This window comes from Haliotis rufescens, unplaced genomic scaffold (genome assembly GCF_023055435.1).
Source record: "Haliotis rufescens isolate VD_foot unplaced genomic scaffold, xgHalRufe1.0.p SCAF_8, whole genome shotgun sequence".
Taxonomy (NCBI): domain Eukaryota; kingdom Metazoa; phylum Mollusca; class Gastropoda; order Lepetellida; family Haliotidae; genus Haliotis; species Haliotis rufescens.
Window position 1 is genome coordinate 2,916,061 of NW_025964372.1, and position 11,780 is coordinate 2,927,840.

At 39.8% G+C, this 11,780-nt stretch overlaps 1 protein-coding gene across 1 annotated transcript; it reads right to left on the minus strand.

The window, feature by feature from the left end:
- Positions 1 to 1,111: 1,111 nt before the first annotated feature.
- Positions 1,112 to 6,322, minus strand: LOC124144674. Its single transcript, XM_048389251.1, has 5 exons — positions 6,169 to 6,322; positions 5,318 to 5,890; positions 4,806 to 4,943; positions 4,392 to 4,619; positions 1,112 to 4,023 (listed from the first exon to the last, which is right to left on the minus strand). The coding sequence occupies exons 1-5, from the start codon at positions 6,320 to 6,322 to the stop codon at positions 1,112 to 1,114; spliced, it is 4,005 nt and encodes a 1,334-aa protein (XP_048245208.1).
- Positions 6,323 to 11,780: the final 5,458 nt, after the last annotated feature.

Genomic DNA, 11,780 nt, shown 5'->3' on the forward strand with positions numbered 1-11,780 from the left:
ACAGACACACTGGGTTTTGACTGATGGCTAAATTTGACAAAATCACGACTTGCTGGATAACAGCAATATAAGCTTGCTGATCGGTCGACGAAATTCACCAGTTTGAGTTTTCAGTACAGCACTCCTGACAAAACCCTTCTGATCAGGTTCAACCGACTTAACACGAGCCATGGGCCACTGAAGTCTCGGTAAACTGTCATCCATTATCAGGACAATGTCATCCACTTGGATATTCCGTTTTGGGATCGTCCATTTTTGCCGTTGCTGCAGTGACACCAAATACTCCTTTCTCCATCTGGACCAAAAGACATTGGCCAAATATTGGATCCGTCTCCACCTTTTCCGCATGTATACATCATTCTTCTGGAATTGGCCAGGAGGTGGAACAGACACGCTTGTTTTCATCTGTAGGATATGATTTGGAGTAAGTGAACATAGGTCATCAGGACTGTCAGATACTGTGGTTAGTGGCCGAAAATTGACAATTGCCTCAACTTCGCACATTAAAGTTCGGAACGATTCATCATCCAAGCGTTCATTGAAATCGTGCAAGAGAGAAGTCAGGGTTTTTCAAACTGTTCTGATCATCCGTTCCCAAATGCCACCCATGTGACTGGCTGATGGAGGGTTAAAGTTCCATTTGATGCTACTTTTCAACAGGTCGGATTTGATACTATCTTGATCCATTTCTGACACAGCCTTCTGTAGTTCTCGTGATGCGCCCGTGAAGTTGGTGCCATTGTCACACCATATCTCTGAGACTTGTCCTCTACGTGCTATGAAGCGTCTTAGGGCATGAATAAAAGAGTCAGTGTCAAGTGAATTTGCCGTTTCAATATGCACTGCTCGGCTAACTAAGCACGTGAAGAGTGCCCCATAGCGTTTTACGTACTTGCGTCCATCTTTGATAACGAAGGGTCCGTAAAAATCCACACCGGTGAAGGTAAAGGGTGGAGCAGGATTGACTCTCCTAGATGGCAAGTCAGCCATTTTCTGATCACATGTTGAACCACGCAGACGTCGGCAGGTAACACAGTGTGACAAGACGTTGCGGACAGCAGAGTTAGCCTTAATAATCCAGTAGGTTTCTCTCAGCATGGAAAGTACATGGTTACGTCCTGCATGGGCTAGCTTTATGTGCTGGTCTGTAAATAATCAGTGACGTCACGTGACTTCTGTAAGGAAGTATAACTGGGTGCTTCATCTCCTTGGGGATATTAGCTTTGCCAATGCGACCCCCGACTTTGAGAATTCCACTTTCAAGGAATGGGTCAAGGTTATACACTGAACTTGTCCTTGGAACTCGGCCTCGTGTACCTTCACATCCTTGAAGCAGTTCAAACTCTTTGTTGAAGTGTATTTTCTGCACAAATTGAAGAATACTCTTCTCTGCTCGACTGAGGTCCTCCACAGAAAGCGATATGTTGTTTTTAGCATGCTTCTTATTTTTGTATTGATGCTCATCGCTCCGTGACTTGAGTGAGTCAAACAATCTGTGATATATGGCTACCGCACGCTTCAGACGATACCAGCTGGAGTAATGTTCCAACAATTTATTCACAGTGTTGTGAGAGCAGTCATCCTGTGAAGCATCGGTTGCTATGACTGTTTCTTCATGCATCTTCTCATCATGGATAAGATGTGGCTGTACTGGCCATTCTGATTCTGAAGAAGAAAGAAATTTGGGCCCATGAAACCAGTTCATACAGGTAAGCAGATGTGATGTAGATACACCTCTGGATGCAACATCAGCCGGATTGCTTTTTGAATCTACATACTTCCACTGAGTAGGTTCTGAAAAGTCTCTGATTTGCTTGACACGGTTGGCAACGGAGATTGGAAACCTCTTTGTTTCATTGCTGATATAGTGTAACACCGTCGTTGAGTCTGTGTGGTAGGTGACACTTTCAGGTGTAGTCTCCAGTTCCTTCATTAACAGTTGTCCGATGTGAATAGACACGGTGGCTGCAGTTAATTCCAACCTGGGAACAGTGATAGTTTTCACTGGAGCAGGCCTAGACTTTCCAATCAAGAAAGCTGTGTGAATACCGCCTTCTTCGTTAGACATACGTAGATATGCTACACAACCGTATCCAACAGTGCTTGCATCAGAGAATACATGTAGTTGAACAGAAATAACATGTCCAAAATCAGCAGGTTTGAGACATCTGTCAATCCGTAGTGTACTCAAATGCTGAAGCTCTTCTATCCACTGCTCCCATGATGCCTTGTATTCCACAGGTATGTCATCATCCCATCCGAGCTGCTTGTTGATGCACAGATCGTGTAACATCTTCTTGGCTGGTAACAAAACTGGTGCAACAATTCCTAAAGGATCATAGAGTGACGACATCGTAGACAAGAGTCCTCTTCGTGTGAATGGCTTACTCTTCAGGTGAACTGAGAATCCAAAAACATCACCGTTGATATGCCACTGCATCCCTAGAGCACGTTCAACAGGCAGTTCGTCATAGTCTAAATCACGTGTTTGGAGTTCTTTTGAGTGATGTTCCTGTGGTATGGATCTGAGAAGATTGCGACTGTTAGCTGTGAACTTAGTAAGCTTGAAGCCACCTTCTGCACATGATTTCTGCAAAGAGTCCATTAAGTCAATAGCTGCCTCTTCCGTGCATTCCGATTTGAGACAATCATCAACATAAAAATTGTTGCAGATTGTGTCAGCAGCAAGGCTTCCATATTTCTCTTCAGCTTTCTTTGCAGCAGCTTTGAGAGCAAAGTTGGATATGCTGGGGGAAGAAACTGCTCCAAAAATGTGAACAGCCATCCTATACTCATGTAGCTCCGAGTTCAAGTCACCATTTGGCCACCACAGGAAGCGTAACAGATCATGTTGTTGAGGAGGAACACGAACTTGATAAAACATGGCTTCAATATCAGCCATGAAGGCAACTGGTTCATTTCTGAATTTGGTAAGAACACCTATCAGGGAGTTCGTGAGATCAGGTCCTTGCAAGAGTCTGTCATTTAAAGAAAACCCTTCAAACTTTGCTTTGCAGTCAAATACTACGCGGATTTTTGAAGGCTTCTTCGGATGGTATACACCATGGTGTGGCAGATACCAAACCTTTCCTGGTACAGGTGCTAGCTCATCACTTGGGACCTTGTAGGCATATCCATTGGAAAGCAGACTATCCATAAAGGCAGTATAATGTTCATGATACTCATCATCATGTAGCATTTTCTTCCTTTGCCACATTGCTCTCTTCTCGGCTTGTTCTCTGTTGTTGGAAAAATCAATGTCTGGATCCCTGAGTGGTAATGGCAATTCAAAGTGGCCGTTAACTTCCGCGATGCCTTTATTTGCCATGTCGATAAACTGATCATCCTCTCTAGAGAAACCACGTTCACCAGGTAATATTCCAGTGTCCTTGAGATTAAAATCCATTTCAAACATATTCAGTATCACATCAGTGAGACATTCTTTTGCCCAGGTGAGTTCTTGGAAGAGCACACGATTGCATGTGAGTGTATTATCAACTGGGTTGAACTTGATATAAAGCGGCCCACTGACAGTCCATCCATGTCTGTAGAGTACGGCGAAAGGACCTTCACCTTGAGATGGAATCACTTGCTGAGGTTGAAGTGCAAGAGGACAGTTACTCCCAATAAGAAGACCAATATCCAGATGAGGTAGGTATTTGGGCAACTTGTCAGCCATAGCACACAGATGAGGCCATTTCTTCAGAATGTCAGGATTGGGAATCTGACTATGACTTACAGGTATCTCCTCTCGAGTGAAAGTTCTTGGAAGCGTCACTGCATTATCACCATTGAGATCTGACACAACAAGACCTTCCACAACATGCGTACTCACAACATGAAGTCCGTGCATAGTCCGAAGTTTCAGTGAAGATGCTGTAGATGTAGTCTCAAGTCGCTGTCTAAAATCCTCCGTTATAAAGCAGCCAGTACTCCTGTTGTCAAGTAGTGCATAGATCTTCACCAGCTTGTCACTTCCCTTTTGTTGAATCAGAACTGGAAGAATCGCTTGGAGCACAGTATCTGAAATAACAGGTTCAATGTTGTTGCATGAAGATAGAGAGATACAAGAGAATCACAAGCTTCAGAAGAGTTCTGTTCTACGTTCTTACTTGCAGAACGGAAGTTCTCATCATGCAGTATTGTTGGATGACACTTTCCACACTTCTTACAGCTTCGTTTCTTCATACAGCCCTTTACCATGTGATTGAATCCAAAACATCCAAAGCACATTTTCTTCTCTTAAAGATATGTCCTCCGTTCACTGAGAGATTTCTGACAAAACTGTTTGCAGGATTCAATGTCATGAGGTCCTCTGCAGAAGTAGCACGAAACACTTCGGTATTTATCCTGCTTGTGGTTCGAACTGTCTACACCAGTCACGAAACTACTTGACTTGGCTCCATCTTTCTTTGAACTCTTGCCTTGTTTGGATCCCCAGTGAACTTGGCTCTTGGATATAGCTTCCTTTCCAAACACAGGCTCATTAGCAGATCTAGAAGCAAACTCAATGAAATGCACAAGATCTTCAAAGTCAACAGGCCTGTTGCTATGAAGTTGTGCTCTGGTAACATGATCATGCCATTTATTTTGTAGATGCACTGGCAACTTCAACACAACTGCTTGCAAGTTAACAGAATGATTAAGAACAGTCATGTGTGACATAGTCTTCATTGCATGAAAACACTTGATGAGGAAGTGAGAGAATTGTTTAAGTCCATGACAATCATCATGCTTGATCTGAGGCCATGATAGAACTTGATTAACATAGGCAGTTGAAACTTTGTATGGGTTACCATACTCACTACTCAACAGGTCCCTGGCCTTAGTGTAGCCTTCCTCTGGATCCATGTAGAGACATCCAGCAATCAAGTCCTTTGGTTCTCCCTCAAGCTGCTGTTCCAGGTAGTAGAGTCGATCTATAGAGCTGCTAGCATGAGGAACTATACGGGCATCAAAAGACATGATAAATGCACCATATTCTGTAGGGTCACCTTAAACTTTGGAACCTTAGGCTGAGGTAACAACATAGCTGTTGCCATCTGTCTATGAGCTTGCAAAATCAGTTCATTCTGGTCATGTAAATGTTTGGATGTATCTTCTGTCCTAGAGTTTTCCATACCAGGATACTTTGAAAAGGATGGTTGAAAGTCAGAAGCATTAGGGTTAAGCCCTTTCTGATGCTCATTATCGTCCAAAGTTTCATGTTTGAATACAAGATGAGGTCTTTTGTCAAAAGGTTTCAAAATGGGGTTACCACTTTGAACAATACTGGCATTTGACAACTGTAGCTTAAAATCGGCACTATATGAACTACCTACTTCAAGATATTCGGGCATGTTGCCAGGAGATCTTAGCATATCAGGCACAGTAGCTTTGACATCAGGCATAGAAGGCTTGACATCAATCATGGAAGGCTTGACATCAGGCATGATAGGATTGACACTAGGTCTTGATGCTACAGAGATCCTTTTATCATGATCAACTAAAGTGTCAGAAACATAAGGATTACACTCCACCACACCAGACGTATAAGTTCTTGTGTCTGCTTGTGAATCAGCATAGACTTTCTCACGTGCCTGAGATTTAGCAATTTTAATGTCTAACTTCAAAGATTGCAATTTCTTAGACTCTTCAAGTAATGACTTTTCAACTAAAAGTTCAGCCAACCTTGCACGCTCCTTTGTATATGCTGACCTGGTTGAACTCCTGGAATGTCTCGATGACTTGAAACTTTTTGATGACTTGAATTCCCTAGAAGACACACTTTCAAGGTGATCCGCCAGGACATTCTCCATGCGAGTAATCCAATTTTCTACTTCACTACGAAACTGTAGAATGGAAATCACCCTCTCCTGGTGACGCATCTGCTCTGAACTCTGCACATCCTCTGAAATAAGCTCTTCATAATAATTTGTGAAACATACAGAATACCTTTGACACAAGTCTTTAAATTCAACAAAGGTAAGCTTAACAACATGCAAATTGTCACTACTGCTACTGAACAAGAGTCTACTGAAAGTTCTGTTCTCTTCTTAGTAAGAGAAGAGACAACACCAGTCACTCTGGTTTTCAACAAACGAATCTGTTCAGCTTTCCCTTTCTCAGTAAGTGTCCTTTGACGACCAGAACCACTATCCTCCTGAATGTCATTACTCACTTCAGTACCTTGTCCAGTCTCAATCACACTTGCACCTTGAGCTAGCTGTTTCTGTTCTGTAGCAGTCTCATCACCACTATCTATCAGCATCCTTTCTTCTGTGTCTATGCCTCTGTTGTCATCTAGAGCGTTGTCGTTGGGCAATACACCCTTAGGATTCATGATGTTGTAACAATCACAAAACTTCAATGAAAATTCACAAAATTCAAAATCCAAAATATGTGCAGTCTACGTTCAACAGTCTACACAATGTCTTCCAAATCATTTAGATGCAGGGAAGATTTTCTTGAACTATATTATAGCAGAAATCAACAGTCTTGATACTCTCAATTGATGTTTATTGTCCGTTATTCGTTGACAATAATAAGTGAAAAGCTCATTCGTTTGTATCCGTATACATGCTTTTCCTTTGAACGTTAGCGTTGAATGAACAGTGTTGAGGTTCAAGAAACTAGAAAATAACAAGAAAATGTGCTAAGTTACAGTGTAAACAGTGAATTGTCTAAGTTGTTACAAATACAAAATTCTACAAATATTATATCATTTGAAGATAAATGATAGCTTCAACATTACTTTAGATGTACACACATTGTATAAATATGAATAAGCAGGTTAAAAACTTACATCTGTGTTCTGCAATAGTTCATGACATGTTTCTCCAACATGGAGACCTTTCAAACTGAAGGTGACAGTGGATGAGGTCACATGACTAATCCCATGATGCAACACAACTGATTATAAGTCACAAAAACTTTTGCCTGAACCTGGGATTGAACCCTGGACCTTTATCCTGCTAGTCCAGTGACATAACCAACAGACCATTGTTAAGGCTGATATCTGTACATGAAATTCATAACATTTTTGCATAACAGATTTGCAACATAAATTATACATTCTGCACTAACAACGGTGTTAAAGCGCAAGTAAAGTCAACATTTTAACTATGCAGAATTCAATAAATTAGGTATAATTTCAAATGGTTAACCAAAATTAAATTTGAAAAAAGGATAATAACAGGCAAAATTTTCAACTGAACGAAAAATTCCTCCCCTGAGGGGGAAACCCCTTCATGAAGGTTTGAACGAGTTTCCTGTTTTTGACAGTGTACAATTTCAACGATCTGGCCACGCCAAGTCCCCCTGGTGGTTTATTAGGGGTCTTCCTCATGCACCTATTGCAGGAATTTGGGTATGGGTATATTTGTGAGTGAGGTTGAGTGTGTGTGTGTGTGTGCGTGCGTGTATGTCTCGAGTGAGGGGGTGGGGGATATCTGAATGTGTTTGGGATTCTGTTTAGTATGTGCGGGAGAATATTAGAATGATTGATTGTGGACATGCGTGCGTGAGTGCGTATGTATATATGTGTGTATGCATGCATGCATTATGTGATTGTGTTAGTGAATATGTGTATATGTAGATATTAAGAATGTGCATGATTACTTTTTATATCTAATTGTATTTTAATATTTGTAATATCTTAAGGTGTCATTTCGGTGAGGCCTGGTGTTTGTATTTTAAGTATGTGCTAAATGTTGTATTGCTTTGGAACACATGACACTGTAATAAACTATATTATTATTATTATTATATTGTTATTATATTGTTATTATATTATTATTATATTGTTATTATATTGTTATTGGTACAAATTCACCCGAGTGTGGTGATGGTTGGGACAATAGGGGTTTAAGGAGCGCATCTCGCATGAGACAAGAAATTGGTGAATATTTCACGAAATATAACATCACAACAAATTGACAAACTCTGTTCAAATACACTGTACTGGGTGAAAACTTTTATAATATATATCAATGAGTCAGTAGTAGAGACGATGAGGGAACTGGACCACCCCAGGCCATGCCCTGACAATGCTTCCAAGGGCGTCTAAAGTTTTATTATTTATGTGATAAAGACCATTGGATCGTCATGTATCATGATGCCACCCTATATCGGGGAAACAATTTATTCTCAATCTCTGGTTTTGGCACGTTAGTTCTACTATTTTTTCCCCTTTAACTAATGCCATTGGTCTTACGAGAAATTGATTGAATCTCTTGCTTCATTGTGTTGTTTTTGGTAAGGTCTGATAACGCTAAACGAAACTCTTCAGATATCTTGCTGTTGGCCAGTCCTGCTGAGATATGATCCTCAATGCCATTTACCCAGCCGCGTCATACCAAAAGACCTTAAGTGATGGTACTTCTTGTTGCCCTGTCTGGCGCTCGGCATTAAGCGGCTAAAACAAGTACTGGTCGGCTCGGAGTCAGTACACTGTGTCTGAGTGGGGTATTCATGTTAAACTGCGGCTTGGTATCTCAGTGAGCTAGCACTATAAATCAGCATCAGCATCAGACTAGTACAAGCAGCTGCACATGCACAGAGCTACATAAGTGCAATAATCTTGGACGCTACATTAAAACCAATTTCACCTCATCTCAATGCTTTTTAACTTTGCTTCAGCCAGCACATGAATACTATCATGTTTCAATGCTTCCTTTTGCATCTGGCGAGAAATAAATGTAAGAGCTATTCCTCCAAGTCCAGAAACTCCTGCTGCTACTTCCATGCCAAGCATGGAGGAGCGATGATTATAGTTATTATAATAATAAACCAACACTGGCTACGCCAAGCTCCATGCTAGTTGCTATATATGCAGTGTCAACCCCATCAAGGCATTCACAGCAAAATCCAAATTCCAGAATTGCACTCTTTCTCTAGTTGATGTTTTATTTCACTTATTTGATGTAATCGAAATCTAACAGCAGTATCCATCTTTCTTGGATACTTCATCGAGTACAGAATAAAAATCCATAATGTACAATATTGTATTATTCAAGCATCTTTAATTGGCAAAATGACAATGCCTTGTGGTAGTCTCAAGGCATTGTCATTTAACCTCATTAGATGTATATTTAGGGCATGAATATGTAAGTGAGCAAAATGGTTCTTCGATGACTAACTTGATGTCACAATAAAAAATAAAAAATATATAAAGGAAGGGCGTTGGCCCGGACATGAGGATGATGATGATGATGATGATGGTGATTATTTAGTCGATATGATGTCCACTGATGATAAACAAGTGAAAATGACTGATAATCATAAATGACAGTGAAATAACATTTGAATAAAAAATTGTGAACTCTACCCAGCTTTCTTTCTTGTTACATGGGTGATACCATTTTACTTAAGGGTACAGGGTACTACATACTGATGCAACCAGCCATAACGAGTGTTGTTTTAACGGGTCTGCGTTTTGGCAGGTCTACGTTTTGGGAAGATACCCTCCCGGGTGCAATTCTCTCAGATGAAACCTGGATCCCCTCAAAGGTTATATCGATAAATGACCCTGGCCGTATAAAAATACAATGTTGGCATTCATTTAATCCCTAGGCCTAGAATTAATTGTGTGTTTTTTTTACCCTGTTCCCTGTTGATGGAAAGTGTGTCGTCTACTACCCCAGCTGGAGCCATCTGGTAACAATTAATTAACATCACAAGCTGGCGTGTAGCCCCGACAGCTGAATGCCCTGCTTTTTGAGTTCAAAGAAAACCCGTGTCTGTCGATACTCGTCGATAAATGTTAAAAATTCGTATTAAATCAAACATTGAAAAAAATATAACATGAATATAATTGAGGATAAAATTGAAACTTTTGTTTTGGGATGAAAGTACAAAAAAATACCCTTTAAAATACATGATTAGGGAATTTCAGAATCAATTGTTTCTTGTATTTATGCACGCCTTCATACAAACTGAAAAGTATACATATGTTTAAATACCTATATTTACATGCATGGCACAAAGATTAACATGAAATAATAATGTTGGTCATTTTGGTTAATTTCTACATTTCGTTGTTATTGGTATCTTTAGGATGTTGTAATTATGCACGGGTTCTGATCTTCTTTGACGTAGAATACATGAACTAGTTGAGTGACTTTCTGCCATCAATCAGCGTGAATGGATTACCCACACATATACCCACAATCCTTTGTCAAAGAGAAAGAAAGGATATTAAATCCTATAAATATCATATCCACCTGGTACTAAAAGTTCACTATCAATCTCCTCTGATAACAAACTGTTACCCTTGATATCCACAAGCAACAATACTCAGTATGCTCATGGAGTAATTGTCAAAATCGGAAACCCGAAAGATATCCTGTCTACATGGTCACAGACGATGATGTTCAGATCTACACTCAACCAACATGGCAGTCTGTATTCATTTCTTATATACCTAAAGTTCCCCATCAAACTTCCTCTTATTAATTCTTACAAACAAAAAAAACAGAAAAAAGTGGGATTTTGGGACTGTGAATAGGAAATTGTTCATGATCCTAACATATGTTTTATTCAGTAAATGAATCTGGATTGGTAAATATTGCTCCAGAGACAAAATATTATTTATCAAGTAATAGTGATATGTATTGGTTAATATTATTGCTACCTCAGTTTGAAGGCCTGTCCTCATCTGGCATACACCTCATATCGCCTACACTACTATCAAATAAAATTTATGGATGAGTGCACATCACACTTTATACACTCGAGGCAGACATTTGGTAAAAGGGTAGATTTGGTACTAATTTGGTATTTGGTATTAATACTTTGTTTACATGCTTGTTCTTTTGAACTCTTTTGTTACACCGACGGTGGTTTGGAGAATAATAAACTGAAACTGAAACTGGCAGATTTGGTAAGTCGGCCTCAGGTGAAACTAACAAGGCAAGTAATTACATACGGATTTTGGTAACAAAGGACCAAACCAATTGAAACTTGCGTTAAATAAACATACTCCCACTTCACGCTCGGCTGTGAAACAACATAATCATTGGCAATCATATGGAGAAGATATCTGATCATCTCTTATGGAAGAACTTTTTTTATTATTAAATAAGACAACAAACACGATTCTACACCAGAGAAGCATTTACTCGTTCGTTATAATTCAACATACATCATAATGAAAGTCATCCATCACTATCATTAAAAGACATAACACATTAGGTGAGGTGAAATGGGGATTAACGTCGCGTCCAAGATTATTGATTATTCGCCGTTTTACACTCACTCAGAAGAAAGCCAGATCAAATCTTTTTAACAGTTACACCACATCACACCTGTACACATGGGCACATATTAGAGATAAAGTCCAGATGTGTGTTTGGTATACAGGTTTCTATATATGGGTACATGTACCGCGCCTGCTACTAAATGCACAAGAGTCATCAGAAAGATGACATATCCCCCCGGCTGGTGTCTGTAAAGTAACCACAAGTAAACGTGCAATTCTGTATGTAATGAGTCGAGAGCTGAATGTTCTTTAAGAAGCATACATTGTTTACCCACAAAAGATCCACCATGGTGACATCCATATGAAATGGAAAGTAAAACAAGTGTGTTTCTGTGGGTTATTTTTATGCAAACAAATGACAAATTACAAGAAATAATAACTAAACAAGCGTATAGTCAACAAAGTCATCTATATCCCCCGCCCATTTTAACACGTTATGGTCCCAAACCAGGTAACTGACCCAACATTTCCCTTAGACCATGTCAAAATAGCTGCAATGGAAATTCTAAAGTAAACATTTCTAAAACTCCTTAATATCAAA

Excerpts from the sequence above, each read along its gene's own strand:
- LOC124144674 (XM_048389251.1), bottom strand. The coding sequence starts at position 6,322 with ATGAATCCTAAGGGTGTATTGCCCAACGACAACGCTCTAGATGACAAC. Across the intron at positions 5,891-6,168 it reads TGTGATTGAGACTGGACAAG|AGGATGTGCAGAGTTCAGAG; the intron begins GTACTGAAGTGA and ends AGCTTATTTCAG. Across the intron at positions 4,944-5,317 it reads GCCCGAATATCTTGAAGTAG|TTCCTCATGCTAGCAGCTCT; the intron begins GTAGTTCATATA and ends ATGCCCGTATAG.